Raw genomic sequence first — 14,625 nt, 5'->3', positions numbered from 1 at the left:
CAGTGAATCAAAGGGCCTTTTTTTCTTTTAGAGATGGTCGAGTGGTTGCAATTGGGCAGCTAAAAACTGGTTCATGCCAGCAGTGCAGCGGGAATTGGATGCAATATTTTGTGTGCTGTGGGCTGGGAGAGGTCAGAACCTTCATGCAAGGGATGCACAGGGGATGCAGCACCAAAGGGTCCCATCACCTTTGGTCCAACACCCATGTCCTGGTCGGATGGTGACCAGCTGCTGTAGTGTGTCACCTCCCCTTCAATCTGCTCCTTGCAAACTGGTCTATGCCCAGGGAACTCCTGGCTGTGGGTTGGGAGGTGCTGGCAGCCCTGGGAGGTCCCTGCTCCCTGCTGCAGAGCACCTGCACAGCTCATCTCACACTGAAGCTCTGCAGTGTTGGGGCATCTCCTCCCCGAGGGTCCCAAACGGCCCCGAGCCTCAGGCAGGGACACACTGCTGTTCCTCTGTGTCTCACAGCTGACCCCCGGTAAGCAATAAGAAGCAGTGCAAGGAGCTGAGCAATCCCTGTGCAGGGAGCTGCACGGTACTGTGCAAAGAGCTGCACAACCCTGATGGAAAGAGCTGCACAACCCTGATGGAAAGAGCTGCACAACCCTGGGGCAAAGAGCTGGCGTAAGGAAACGCACGGCACTTTGCAAGGAGCTGCACAACCCTGGTGCAAGCAGCGCCTGGAAACCCGACGTTCGGCAGGAAATCACGCACGGAACGCCGCCGCTGTGGCCGAGGCGGGGACTCCAAGTCCCGGCAGGCAGCGCTGCCCCGCTCCGGACTACAGATCCCGGCGTGCTGCGGTGCGGGCCGTGCTGAGCCGGGCCGGGCGGGCAGTGCTGCCCTCCTTTGGCACGGGAGCAGCGGAGGCCGCGGCCGGCAGTGGAACCGGGCCGGGCCGGGCAGAGCCGAGCAGAGCCGAGCAGAGCCGGGCCGGGCCTCCCCGCGCTGCCGCCCCGCGGGGTTCCGCGTTCCCTCCGCCCGCAGCCGCGGGGTGAGTTGCGGGGCTGGGGAGCGGGAGGGGGGCGATGGGGGGCGGGCTGTGCTTCCCGGCACTGGAGCGAACTTGTGCTGGTTTGTTTCCTCTCGGTTTGCTTATATATGTATATATATATGTATATACATAGAGAGACAGAGTGTTTATTTTTCATGCTTATTTTTCACCTCCCCCCCTCCCTCCCCCCTCCTTTTTCCTCCTTCTCTTTAAATAACAACGGGGAGCAGCGCCGTTTCCATAACGCTCTCGCGGGGCCGCACCACCGCTTTATTTTTAATGGGGGGTGAAGGGGGAAGCGGTTGCGCTCCGTGCACGGCGGTGTCCCTTGCCCACCCCCCCCCCATACACACACATAGGGAAACTGAGGCACAGATGCTCGGCCCGCGGTGCCCCCTCTCACGGGACCGCTCGCAGTTATGGGGGTCGAACCCCTCCCGGGATGATGGGGGGGGGGGGGGGGGGGGGGGGCAGAGGGCGGCCCCCCCCGGGGTCACAGCGCTTTATGGGGGGTGGGGGGGTACGCACGCACAGGGGGCTGCGGTCCCCTCCGCTGTATTCGCGGGTGAATTGCGGAGTGGGAAGGATTGCGACAGCGCCGCTGAGTCAGGAGGGGGGGGGAGGGGGGGGAATTTTCTCTGTTTAAAAACAAAAAAATGAAGAAAAAAGGCGAAAGTGTGGCGGTTATTGTCGCGCTGTACCGACATGCTTAAATAACGCCGTGCGGGGCCGGACGGGCGGGGCTGCGGGAAGCGCTGCGGGGCGCCGTTCCTGCCCTGGGAAACGGGCTGTTTGCACGGAGGATTTTTTTGGGAGGGTTCCCCCCCACGCCCCCCCTTTCGCCCCCCTCGTTTCGCTCTCCCCTGCCACGGCTGCTCCGCTGCGGGGCCGCGCTGTTTGGAGGTGGGGGGAGGGGGGAGCACGAACTGAACTGGGAAACACAGTGCTCAGCTCCGGGGGGGGCAATGAGCTGAGTTGTGAGGAATGGGACACGCTGTGCTGAGCTCCCGGGGGGGACGCATGCTGTATTGAGTTCTGGGGGGGACCCTGTGCTGAGCTATGGGGGGGATGGGACCCTATGCTGAGCTTTGGGAGGGGGGGCTCACAGTGCTGAGTCCTGGGGGGGTCACCTTGTGCTGAACTGTAATGGGGAGATGGACCCTGTGCTGAGATACTGGGGAGTGGCATACTGTGCTGAGCCATGGAGGGGACAAACTATGTGGAGTTCTGGGAGTGGGACCCTATGCTGAGCTATGGGGGGGACACGCATTGTGCTGAGCTTGGGGATGGGGGAGGAGACCCAATGTGCTGATCTCTGGGGGGGGGGGCTGCGCTGAGCTCTGTGGGGTGGGGCTCTGCATAGAACTCGGGGGGCACCCTGCAGGGTTGTGCAGTGGGGCTCGGAGCACCGTGTGGCAGTGAGCAGCACGTGCTGACCCCGCTGTTTTCAGAGGGATGCCGCCATCACCTCCCGCCCTTATCAGGAGGAAACTGCTTGGGGTGGGGTCGGGGTGGGGTGACCCCATATCCGGGTGTTTTGGGGCACGGTTGCACTGCCACTGTGTTCTTTCCTTTCTGTGCTGTGAGCTGCTGGCCCGTGTCCTCTGCTGTGCTGAGGTTTCCGCGATGCTCTCAGCGCAGAGGGGGGATCTCAGGCATGCAGAGCAGTGACACATCACAGCAGGGCACCTCCGGGGCTGGGGAGGGCACGGTGGGGATGCACCCCCCAAAAATACAGGTGCACTGCAGGTAGCAGCGCCCGCCCCATAGCTCTCGGTGGTCTTGGTGTGTGCATCTCTGTCCTCATGTGGGTATTGTCCCCTGGGGAGCCCTGTGGTTGTGGTGCTGTGATGCTGACCTGTAGTGGCTGCATTGTCCCCCGCTCTGTTTGCTTTGGGGGCTGGCAGTGTGCATCCTGGCACGGGGCATCCAGCAGCAGCTGTAGGAGACACGTCTGCATCCCCTCACTGGTCCAACAGCCTTCGCTGTGCCACCTGGTCCCGAGCCCCACTCACTGGGGTGTTGTCCCTCCCCACGTCCCACAGCCTGGGATCTCTTGTAGTTAAATCAGTGCAACTTTCTCACTGGATAAACCTGAAAGGCCCTGACGTCGCCCTTTTTTGCCTTCCTTACTGCATGCATGACATTAATGAAAGTGATTTACTTCTTGCATGAACAGCTGTGGAGCTGAAGGCAGTGAAGAAGCGCTTCCTGCTGGCTGTGCCCTCTCTCTTGCCCTGCTCCTCTCCCCATCCCTTCGCAGCGCTGTGCTGGGGACACCTTGGTTGTAAATTCCCCTCTTGGCGCAGGGCTGAGCCTCAGGTGCAGTTTGTGCAGCTGCTGTGCTGCCTCTCGGGTGCCAGAATGCACAGCCGGGCGGTGGGAGCAGGATGGGAGCGGGGGCCCCGGGAGCAGGAGCTGTTCCTGATGTCGGATGCTCCGGGATGGGCTGTCTGCAGGGGATGGTGGCTTTGACACAGACCGAGGAGGAATGGCACAGGGTGAGGAGAGTGCATTGGGCTGCGTGCCCTGCTTATGGCTCACAGCGTGGCGTCAGGTTGGTCCTGGCAGCACCCAACACAGCTGGCACTGTTCTGCTCCCCGCTCCAGGCCACGGGCTGCAGCTCCCAGCTCCCGCTGCAGGCGAAGATTTCACCTGGATAAACCCAGCCTGCTGGGGCAGCGCCTCTCAGCTGCTCCGTGCCCAAACCGGTGTGACCGTGGTGTGGGGCTGAGAAACTGCTGCAGGACGGGGCTGCCTTCACAGCGGGGCTCCGCGCGTGACCTTCGCAGAGCACGTGGGACCCACATCCCTGCTGCGGTGAGCGGCTGTGAGTGGGGCTGGTGTCAGGGAGAGCCCCGGGCCCTGGGCAGGACATGGCACAGCCTGTCCCTGTCGTGTTTATTGCTGGGGCTGGAGAACAGCTGCAGCTCTGGGCTGGGGCGGCCGTGGCGTGGGGTGGCCGGTTTGGTTACATGAGGCTCCGGGACGCGGCTCCAGGCGGGACGTGGCGTATTTATAAATGTTCCTCCTGGGAGCCGGGGGGGGGGGTGGGAAGGGCTGGGGTTGGGGGTGGGCTGGCAGTGCCCGGGGGGCACTGAAGTGTGGTCACCCCTTTCCCAGCACTGCGGTGGCTCGGGGCAGCCCTGCAATGTGGGGTTTGGGGAGGTGGCGGGTCATGTCCGCTCTGCGTGCACCCCGAGGTGTGGAGCTGAGGACAGCGCTGTGCTGCCAGGTTCCCTTATTGCTTATCGATGCACTTTGCCAAGTAACCCCAAGGCAGCAGCACCCTGCGGTTGGTTGGGGTCCCCCAGGATGGGCTCCGCTCTGCTTTTTGGAGCCCAGTTCCTCCTTGTCCTCCCCCCACTCCAGGGCCTCCCCAAGGTCACGCCATTCTCCCCTCTCCGCTGCGGATGGATCACTCAGCCCAGGTGGTGCCAGGCACTGCTGTTGGCTCGTCTTCCCCCTAGGAACGTCCTTCTGCCCGTTAATGCTTTCATTTTTAATTGCCTCCCTGCTTGGATGGGATGGGAGGGGAGGGCAGGAACTTGTCGGCTCGGGCTGTGCGCGGGCGGGCTGTGAATTCCCGCGGCGGTCAGTCGGACAGTGATGTTTCAATCAGTGCTGCACTCCTGCAGCTTTGGCTCTGCTCTGGAGGCAGCGGTGAGGTCCCAGCGGCGCCCGCAGGGATGGTTCCATTGTGCCAACCACCGTCCTGTTGTGCCAGCCACTGTCTGGTGCCGCCTCGCACCTTTTGGGGTGAAGGAGCGGGGCGTTATGAACCCCATAGAAGTTAACTGCATGTACCGGTGGGAACGCAGCTCCTGTGGGTGCCCTTGGTGCCACCTCAGCCTTGCTGTGATGAGAGATGTGCAGCCCTGGCTCAAACACTGATGCTTTTTGGTCCCCAACAGCTCCTCGCTGGGGTGAGGGCTCCTGGAGTGCCGCTGTCACCCACAGCTCCGTTAATGTTTTTACTGCACTAAATATCTGGGCTGCTTCCAAGAGCAGCATTTAACGCATGGAAGGGAAAACATTTGGCCTCTGACCCACGCGCCTGTTAACAGCGCCGTGGTCCACATTGCTGAAATGCCGGGGCTAAAAACAGTGCTGGTGACTCAGTTGCTCACTGGTGTTGTCAACTGACTCCGGGTGCGATGTGCCAAGTTCCCCCCTTCGCCTTCTCCCTTTCAGGGCTGCATGCTGGGGCTGGGGCTCCGCCGTCCACCTGCTGCTCCATCTCCGAGGGCACTGCTGTGCTCTGGGAACGGCGCTGCTCCCCCTTCTTACCTCCCACCCTCAACCTCGAGGGCTGGGTGGGCACGGGACCTTTGGTTCAGCCTCGAGCGGAGCTGTGTTGGTGCTGGATCAGTGTGCTTAGGGCTGAGGGTGTTTTGAGCACCGGGTGTCTCTAAGGATGGAGAGTGCCACGCTCACCTCCAGACCCCATCCCAGGACGTGCAGTGCACAGAGCAGAGCCGTGCTCCTCCATGTGCTGATGAAGACGAAGGGCCCTGACCTTCCTCCCACCAGGTGCCAGTGTCACCTGACCCAACAGCAGCCACACAGCCAAGCTGGGGTGAGGGGAGGCAGCGGGCCATTCCCAGCTGTATGGCAGCTGCCAGGTGCCAGCCTGCATTGCTGGCAGCGTGGCATGGAGGTGGCACGGTCTCCCTGGGGGCTCGCCCGTGGGGCTGCAGGGAGGTGTGTGTGCAGCATCCCACAGGGTTGATGGGGATGCTGGAGCTGCAGCTGGTCGCCTGGTGGAATGCAGCCCTATGGGTGCTGTCAGCACAAAGGGGAGGTGGTGCCAGGAGGCTTTGTAGAAGGAGGGGATGTGGGGCATCACCCATGCGTCCTTGTCGACCTCCAGCTTTGTCAGGGCCGTGCTGGCTGGAGGCAGCATGGCCGTCCTGGTGCAGTGATCGGTGGGAGGGGGACCCCCAGTGCCAATCCCTCAGAGGACAGAGGCAGCGTCTGTCCCTGCGCCCGTGCTTGCAGGAGGGGATGTCACCCGAGGGGCTGCGTGGGGCAGAGCCAACAGCGGGCGGCAGTGGCGGCGTCTATTTTTGTCCCTCTCTGCCCTGCTGGTGTTGCTGACTGCAGCACGGCAGTGAGCACAGCGAGCGGCTCCGGGGCCTTTTTTGCAACTTCCTCCGCCCGCGCTGCTGTCACATTAAAAGCGGGGTCCTAAAAATGAGGAACCACGGAGCCGGGCAGGGCAGGGAGGAGCGCGGAGCAGCTGTGACCGGCCAGTCCTGGTGTCCGGAGACCCCCTAAACCTCCCCATCGCCCCCTACCCAGGTAATGCTTTCCCCTTCCCGCCTGGCCCTGACGGCTGTGCAGGTGTGGGGTCGGCTGGGTGCCGTCATTGCCACTCTGCACCCAGAACAAGGCTGGAGCAAAGCCGTGGGGTGGGAGCAGGGAGCGCCTGGTGCTGCAGGAGCGCATCCCAGTGGGGGCCGAGCGGCGCTGTGCCCCCCCACATCACCCGCAGTGCTGCCATGGGGCCGGGCTGGGGCATTTAGGGGGGTTTCGTGCCCTCTGCCCCCACGTCTGCCCCACACCAACACGTTGAAAAATCAGAACCAGGAAGGAAATCTCGGCGGGCACCCGCAGCAAGGAGCAGAGCTGCTTTCACTTCTTCCTTCTCCATTTCCTTTTCTCAGCACTCGTGCTTGTCAGTGGAGCAGCATTGGGGCTGGGGGTTGCTCACTTCCCTGACTGCCTGGGGTCGGGGCTGCCTGCGTGCCGGGCTCTGCGCTGAGGCAGAGGGGTGCAGCAGTGCAGCGTTGCTCCCTCTGCTCTTCCACGTTTCTGCTGAGGAAGAGATGCCGTGCTTGCTGCGTGCACTGCTGGCAGTGTGGGTGCTGCTTTGCTGCAGAGGGCAGCGTGATCCTTCCAGGGGCTGCATCTGAAAGCTGCCCTGTGGCACATTTTATTTTTAATCCCCGCTTCTTAAGCTGCTTCACTTTGCCATCCAGGCACTCCTGAGCCCAGAGGTGCGCTTGGGGATGAGGCAGCGGTGGCAGTGGGAGCAGGGTGCACCTGGCTGCCTGTCCCTGCGTGTGTTGTAGAGCAGCACCGGGGTGGCACGGCCGAGCACACAGCAGTTGCTGAGCAGCCGATGCCGGCTCCTTTATCAGCTGTTGTCTGCGGCCGCTGAGGGGCCAAAGGGCAGCGCTGGGGCCGTGCACAGTGCCGCAGGGTCGGTGTGGCCGGGCAGCTCCGGCCGCAGTGATTGCTGAGTGCTGCCGGGGTGAGGGAGGGGCAGGCTGCTGAAATAACACCCCTGGAGGAGAAGAGAGGAAGGGCCAGAAATAACCGTGTTGCTGCAGCGTGCTGGAGGTGCTGGGAAGGGAGAGAAATCCCCCTGCTCTGGCCATGCTGCTTCTGGGGCCGGGAGCCAAGGCACGCTGCCCCTGCTCGGGCGTTGGGGTGCAGTGCTGTTGTTGTGGGGCTCTGCTTGTCCCTCGAGGAGACCCCTGGGGTGGCTCTGCAGGGTTTGCTGCCCAGGTTGTGTCTCCTGTGGTGCATCTCTGTGCACCTGGCACCTGGCAGGGCAGTGTGTTCCCCCCAGCCCTCCCCATATTTCCCCTCAGCCGTCTCTCCGTCCCTCCTGCTCTCTGTGCCCCCCACCGCCCCTTTCCATCTCCAGCTCTGCCCTCCACTTGGTGAGCGATGCGCTCTGCCCATCCCTACAATAACAGGAATCCCAGACACGGTCCAGCTGAGGCAGGATGTGTCCCCAGGGTGGGAGGTGTCCCTGGGGTGGGTGCTGGGCAGTGTCAGTCCCGCAGTGCTGCCCTGGTCCCCGTCCCACCCCAAGGTCTCCCTCCTGCTCTGGGCTCCCACTGGGGCTGATTCAGAGTGAAAGCAGAAGCTGCCGGCTGCCCTGGGGGGGTGAAGCCAAGCAGAACCCAATGGGTTATTTTAAACCTGACCTAATTTCCCACCCTTCTCCTTATTGCTTGCCGGGGCAGAGCCCCACTCTGACCACCTTCCCCATCCCTTCTCTACAGATACAGGGCTTTCACAGGTGGACAAGGAGCACTTTTTGCTCCCACTGCCCCCACTGCCTGCAAAGGGGCAGCTGGGGGGGTCCTACAGCCCGGCAGGTTGGGGGGAGCGGTGCCATGGGGTGAGCAGTGCTATGGGATGGATGATGCTGTGGGGTGGGCAGTGCTATGGGATGGGTGGTGCTATGGGATGGCAGTGCCGTGCCATGGATGGCAGCCTCCTGCATCCCATTTTCTGAGAGGCGCCCTGGGAGCCTCAGAGTGCTCTGAGCAAGGCAGATCTGCTCTCCCTGCACACTTTGGGGAATGAGGTGCCCGAGATGCTGGCCACTTGTTGGTCACCTTCCTGCTGCTGCTCTCCCTGTGCTGTCACTCCACTCCTAGCCAAGGATGCAGCTTGCTGGGGCATGGGGCCATGTGGAGCTGTTTGCTTGGAAAAGGGTAGATGATCCCAAAGGTTCCCCTTGAAATCCTATCCGTCCGTCCCCTGGTGCTAACACATCCCAGAAAACACCATTATCTGGGGCCAGTGCTTTTACCCCTCTAGCTCTGGCTGTTTGGATGGTTTACCCAAAGTCCTGGCTGTCCTCTGAGGCCTTCCTTCTTGCCTTGCAGTCAGCATTTGGGGTTATGGTGTCCCTCGTGTGCATGAGCTGTGATGTGTCCCCACTGCGTCGTGTTGTTTACTGCAGGCCGTCGTGGCCCCTCTGGCTCCCACCAGCCCCTAGGGATGCTGCTCATCCCACATCCTGCTGCTCTGAAGCTCCATCTGATGCCTGTCCCAGGCTCCTCCCATCCCCCTTCGGATGGGCCACCATGTCTAATTAATTACCTTCCTCTTGCCGTTCAATAGCTGGCTCTTGATCCATGTAATCGTATTTCTGTCCATGCTGGCTTGATTTAATTTCCCCCTTAGGATATTGTGTGGCACTGCGTATCAGATGCCTCTCCGAAGCCCTGGTGTGTTGTCCCCACCGTGCCCCCTTTGTCTGCAATTACGCATTGTATTTAAACAGCAGAGCCCTCCAGATCTGACTGGCTGTAAACCAGAGCCTGGTTGCCCGGCTGTGCTCCGTGTGCTGCGAGAGGGGATGGGGACTCTGCACAGCCCCAGTCCCACACAGCAGCTCCGTGCCCCCATCTGAGCCCCACGTGGCAACTTGGCACCGTGGTTTGCAGCGCTTCACACCCCCGACAGGTCGTCCCACAGCTGTCCCCTCACCCCATGGCTGTCCCCTTTCCCAGCAGCCCTGTCCCCTGCTCTCCCCGGGCCGCCATCCCCTTTGTGCAGGGGAACAAGGGCTGTGCTGTGTGTCCCCGCACCCCGCTCGCGTGCCGGCCCTGCACAAAGCCGTGTTGTTTGCCCGTGCTGCTGGATGCAGTGCCTGGCACCACGCTGCCTTCTCTGCCCAGCCCTCCTTCGCTTTCTTGTTCTGATTTGGGCTGCTCCTGGCATCTGGCTTGTTGCTCTTGCTTTGTGCTGTGTTTCAGTGTTGGTGGCTCAGAGAGAGCTCCTGCAGATGCTCATCTGAGCTTCTTGGGCTCAAAGACCCGCCGTGCTCCATCTCCTCCAGGCTGTCCCCACGTGCCCTGTCCCCTCCTCCCTCGCTGTGCCCGGGGAGCTGCAGGCAGAGCTGTCTGTCATTAGAGTCTGACTCACCCGCATTCAGGCGGTGCTCAGTGCCCGGATGGCGGCACGCAGACTGGAGGCTCTGTTGCCCCAACATAGTGAAGTCGGATGCGGGGCCGCTCCTGCAGCTCAGGCAGAGCACACAAGGCATGCCTGCTCCCTCCCTGCGCCTCAGTTTCCCTACCATTGTTCCTGATGCACAGCATTTCCCCCTCCCTCCTTGCAGGGTCACCTCTGTGCCTGGCCTGCGTCCCACCGCCCCGCTGCACCATGGCGTCCCGCATCGGGCTGCGGATGGAGCTGATGAAGCAGCAAGCACAGCAGGAGGCCGAGCGGGAGCGCGCTCAGCAGCAGCTGATGATGAACTACATGCAGCAGCAGCGCATGCCGGTGGCCTCCACCCCCGCCATCAACACCCCCATCCACTACCAGTCCCCACCGCCCGTGCCTGGAGAGGTCCTCAAGGTATGGTGCCGGGGGGGTGGGATGCGGGGACCCCCCGGCGGTGCAGGGCTGCTGACGGGTTTTGCCCACGCAGGTGCAGTCCTACCTGGAGAACCCCACCACCTACCACCTGCAGAAGTCACGGGACAAGAAGGTTCAGGCGTATCTCTCTGAGACCTATGGGAACAAGTTTGCTGCCCACGTCAGCCCTGCCAGCCACTCACCAAAGCCACCCCCGGCTGCGTCCCCCAGCGTTCGGCCCGGCCACGTCTTGTCCTCCTCGGCGGGCAACAGCGCGCCCAACAGCCCCATGGCCATGCTCAACATCGGCTCCAACCCTGAGCGGGAGGTGAGGAGGGGCTGCTGGGGGCACAGCCGCCCCAGAGGAGCCTGCTGACAACCTGATGCCTTTCCCTTTCAGTTTGATGAGGTCATCGATGACATCATGCGCCTGGACGATGTTCTGGGCTATATGAACCCTGAGGTCCACATGCCCAACACGGTGAGTCCGGGGAGGTGGCTGTCCTCCAGCCCTGACCCTGCAGCAGTGCTGGAGCTCGTGGCTGCTCTCATCCTGGCAGGAAATCGCCCACACAGAGCTGCCCACGTCCCTCAGCACTGCTGCCCCATGTGCCATCGTGCCAGTGGGCAGCAGGCACCAGAGCAGGCTCACCTGCTCATGGGAGCAGTGGGATGGCCCCATTGACATGGGGGCTGGGAAGGAAATCTCCCTTCTGCAGCTGCCAGAGCCAGTTCTTCAGCTTCTGCTCCTCTTTAATGACAGTTTGCAGCACTTATAAAATACTAGAGAGGCAGGAGGAGAGCAGTGCAGTGGAGGTCTGGAGTCAGGAGGGCTTTGCTGCTCGCTGTGTCTCAGCCCTGGCTGAGAGCCCTGGCTGTCCAGCAGCAGTGCTGTGATGTGGGGCTCATCCTGCTGGGCCCTCCTTGTCCTGCTGGGCCCTCCTCAGCTGTGATTCATCTGTCCCATTTGTGATGCTGGCTGTGGGAGGGCACCAGCTGTGCCCTTTGAAGTCCTGTTTTTCTTTGCTGCTCTGATTATAGCTATTTTAAGTGCTGAGGAAGGCAATTAGAGCTGCCTTGTCTGCACACTTGCGTCCAAGAGGCTGAGGAGCTGGGCTTGAACCCCGATCCCACAGCTGGGTCTGTCTCCTGGCCCCGGATGGAACTTACCTGCCTGTCCCTTTGGTTTTCAGCTGCCAATGTCCAGCAGTCACATGAATGTCTATAGTGGGGACCCCCAAGTGACCGCCTCTCTCGTTGGTGTCACCAGCAGCTCCTGCCCCGCCGAGCTCACCCAGAAGAGAGAGCTGACAGGTACGTCCCCAGAGCTGGGTATGTCCCCAGCACCAGGTTTAGTTCCTGACCCCAGAGCACGGTGGGGAACTGCAGTGGCAGCAAGGACCCTGTCCATGTGGGCACAGAGGATGGTTCTGGGGGATGCTGATGGGGCAAGGTGCAGCCTCATCCCCTCTGGGTGACACTGTGGGCCTCCATTTCAGATGCTGAGAGCCGAGCCCTGGCAAAGGAGCGCCAGAAGAAAGACAATCACAACCTGAGTGAGTTGGGTGCTGGCCGCCCATGGGTGGCATGGTGTTACCTCTCTGACCTCGTCACTCTTCTTCCTCCTTCCTCCTCTCTCCAAGCTGAGTCCTCTTCCCATCTCATCTCACTCCTAGGGAGATACCCCCATAGCCACTTCTTTCCCAGCTCTGCAAAGCACTCATGGTGCAGAGGGCACCCTGTTGTTGTTCCCTTTAGCATGGGGGAAAGGTTGGATGGGTGCTGACTGGGGTGGGAGCCGGACTGGAGGGCATCGAGGTGCTCCCCCTCCTCACTGCTCTCCTCTCTTCTCGCCCCGCAGTCGAGAGGCGGCGAAGGTTTAACATCAATGACCGCATCAAGGAGCTGGGGATGCTGATCCCCAAGGCCAATGACCTGTATGTATCCCTGGTTTCTGTGGGGCTGGGATAGCAGTGGGCATTGTGTTCCTCGCCCTGTGGCAAGAGATGCTATTTTGGGGAGCAAACAGTTGCAGGTGCCAAGCTCTTTTTCCATCCTGCACCACAGGGATGTGCGCTGGAACAAAGGGACGATCCTGAAAGCTTCTGTGGACTACATCAAGAGGATGCAGAAGGACCTGCAGAGATCGCGGGACCTGGAGAACCACTCTCGGCGGCTGGAGATGACAAACAAGCAGCTGCTACTCCGCATCCAGGTGAGTTTCCTTCTGCTCTTCCCTCCTGCTTTCTCCAGCCTCTGAAACATTTCAGTCCAGCGTGCCAGGCTCTCTCTTCTAGGCTGACAGGTCACCAGGCAGCTGGGATGGGCATTGTCCTGCTCTGCAGGGGTGTTCCAGACTTTTCCTTAGGCTCCTTCCCAATGAGCTTCACGGTCCCCTCTGTCCTCTTTTGCCTTCAGTTTCTGTGCCTTTCTCCTTCCCTGCTGCCTCCATGGATGCCCACCTACCGTGTCCCTGCGTGCTGTGTCCCTAAGCACCACATCCCCATATGCTCTGTCCCCGTGTGCCGTGTCCCACCCAAGTCCTCTGTTGCAGGAGCTGGAGATGCAGGCGCGCGTGCACGGGCTGCCCACCTCCTCGCCCTCAGGTGTCAACGTGGCTGAGCTGGCTCAGCAGGTGGTCAAGCAAGAGGCCGGTGCAGATGAGGGGATGCTGCCCCCCCCCGGACCCTGAGTCACAGCCGGTGCTGCCTCCACCGCCGCAGTCTCCTTACCACCAGCTGGACTTTACCCACAGCCTGAGCTTTGACGACGGCTCCCAGGGCTTCCCGGACAGCCTGGAACCTGGCCACAGCGCTTCCTTCCCTTCCCTATCCAAGAAGGAGCTGGACTTGATGCTGCTGCAGGACACCATGCTGCCCTTGGCCTCCGACCCCCTGTTCTCGGCCGTGTCCCCTGAGGCCTCCAAGGCCAGCAGTCGCCGGAGCAGCTTCAGCATGGAGGACGCAGACATGCTGTGACGAGGAGCTGCGCCCGCGCTGGGGGCAAGGACTGGGCCTTCAAGTTTGGTTAGTGAAGTCACGGGGCACTCTTCCTCCTGGGGGAGGAGCCCGTCCTGCTGAGCACTTGAATCTACATAGGAGTACATTTTCTCTATGCAACGGGGGTCTCGCTTCAAGGCTCACCGGGTACCACCATGTCTTTTGCAAGCTTTTTTGTTGCCCAGAGCTGGAGCCAACCTTCTTGGCTTGCCGTGGCGTTGGCCTGGCTGCAGCTTTTCCAGCCAGGCAGCATGATGTCGGCTGCTTCGCCTCCCACCGTGTCCCTGCTGTGCTCCCTGTGTGGGCTCGGAGCTCCACGTCCTGGGTGTGATGCTCACAGCTCTCTGCCTCGCTGCCCCCTCCCAGTATTCCCCTGCAGTGCCACTGATGGCTTTGTCACAGAGTCACCTCCCTGCTGGGGCTCCTCCTGACAGTGCCTCTCCAGGGCAGCGGGGAGAAGCGGTGCTCCAGTGGAGCAAGCAAATTCCCAGGGCATGGGAGGGGATGTCCTATGGAATTTCGTCGCTTCGATGTCGTGGAGGTCCAGCAGCACTGTGTCCATCAGCCTCCACCCCACAGAAGTGCCTCTGCCCTGAAACATCACACTATGCTCTCAGCTCAGGAGCAGCATGTGGTTTTGATGCTGACTCTTTGCATGCATGCCGAGAGACGACGTCCTGCCCTGCATCAGCGTGGCAGCCGTGCCAGGGGTGGATCTGTGCCCATTGCTAAACCTGAGCATCACTTCTTGTTCCACTGTTGGCAGCATGCTCCCAGCCTCACCGGTGGGGCTGTGAGGTGTTGGTCATTGCTTCCCTGGCAGCAGGGGGGGGAGCTGGGGGTGCGAAGGGGAAAAGTGAAAAATACTGCACTGATCTGTGAAGCGCAAAGGGGAGCACCAGGGAAGGCTGCATGGAGCCCTCTGCAGCGCCCCATCACGGTGCAGCGCTGTGGGGCTGGGGGGAGGTTGGGTGTTGGAGAGCAGGAGCCTGTGTGGGGGTCAGTGTGTGCCCTGTTCCACCATGAGGATGGGGAGCAGTGGGGTGAGGTGGGGAAGGGATGTGTGAGCCAGCTCCCAAGGGAGAGGTGCCTGTGTGGTGTGGAGGGTGGGGGGAAGTGTGGAGGGTGGGGGGAGAGGAGGGAAGGGGCAGAGATGGCAGCAGGGCTGGCAGGGGCCAGTGGAGCTGGGGCTGTTTCAACCTGTGTGTTCACCGGAGGCCTTTGGGCATCACTGCCGTTAGTGCCTGCAAAGACAGAGCTCCTCCAGGATGGGACAGCGGCCCTCCAGGGTGAGACAGCGTCCTCCAGGATGGATCAGGGGTCCTCCAGGGCGGGATGATGTCCTCCAGGATGGTTGTGCCAGGCCCTCCTGCTGCTGGGGGCATCTCCCAGTGCGTGAGCAAGCAGCTGTGGATTATTGTTATTTTTTAAATCTTTTTTGGAGGTTTTGTTTGTTGTTTTTTTTTTTTGTTTTATTTTTTAATGCACTGTGCTCTGATTAAAAAAAAAAAAAA

General features: G+C 61.4%; 1 protein-coding gene across 1 annotated transcript; it reads left to right on the top strand.

Annotated features, from left to right (window-relative positions):
• The first annotated feature begins 826 nt into the window (after positions 1-826).
• TFEB (transcription factor EB) lies at positions 827-14,207 on the top strand. The gene is given in 10 exon segments (XM_048926194.1): positions 827-997; positions 9,874-10,112; positions 10,186-10,440; positions 10,513-10,593; positions 11,306-11,426; positions 11,612-11,668; positions 11,974-12,049; positions 12,180-12,327; positions 12,667-12,785; positions 12,787-14,207. Coding segments are annotated over 9 exon segments (1,356 nt in total). The 5' UTR covers positions 827-997; positions 9,874-9,917; the 3' UTR covers positions 13,091-14,207.
• Positions 14,208-14,625: the final 418 nt, after the last annotated feature.

The sequence above is a fragment of the Lagopus muta genome, chromosome 24, assembly GCF_023343835.1.
Source record: "Lagopus muta isolate bLagMut1 chromosome 24, bLagMut1 primary, whole genome shotgun sequence".
Classification (NCBI taxonomy): domain Eukaryota; kingdom Metazoa; phylum Chordata; class Aves; order Galliformes; family Phasianidae; genus Lagopus; species Lagopus muta.
This window is presented reverse-complemented; position numbering and strand designations above follow the sequence as displayed.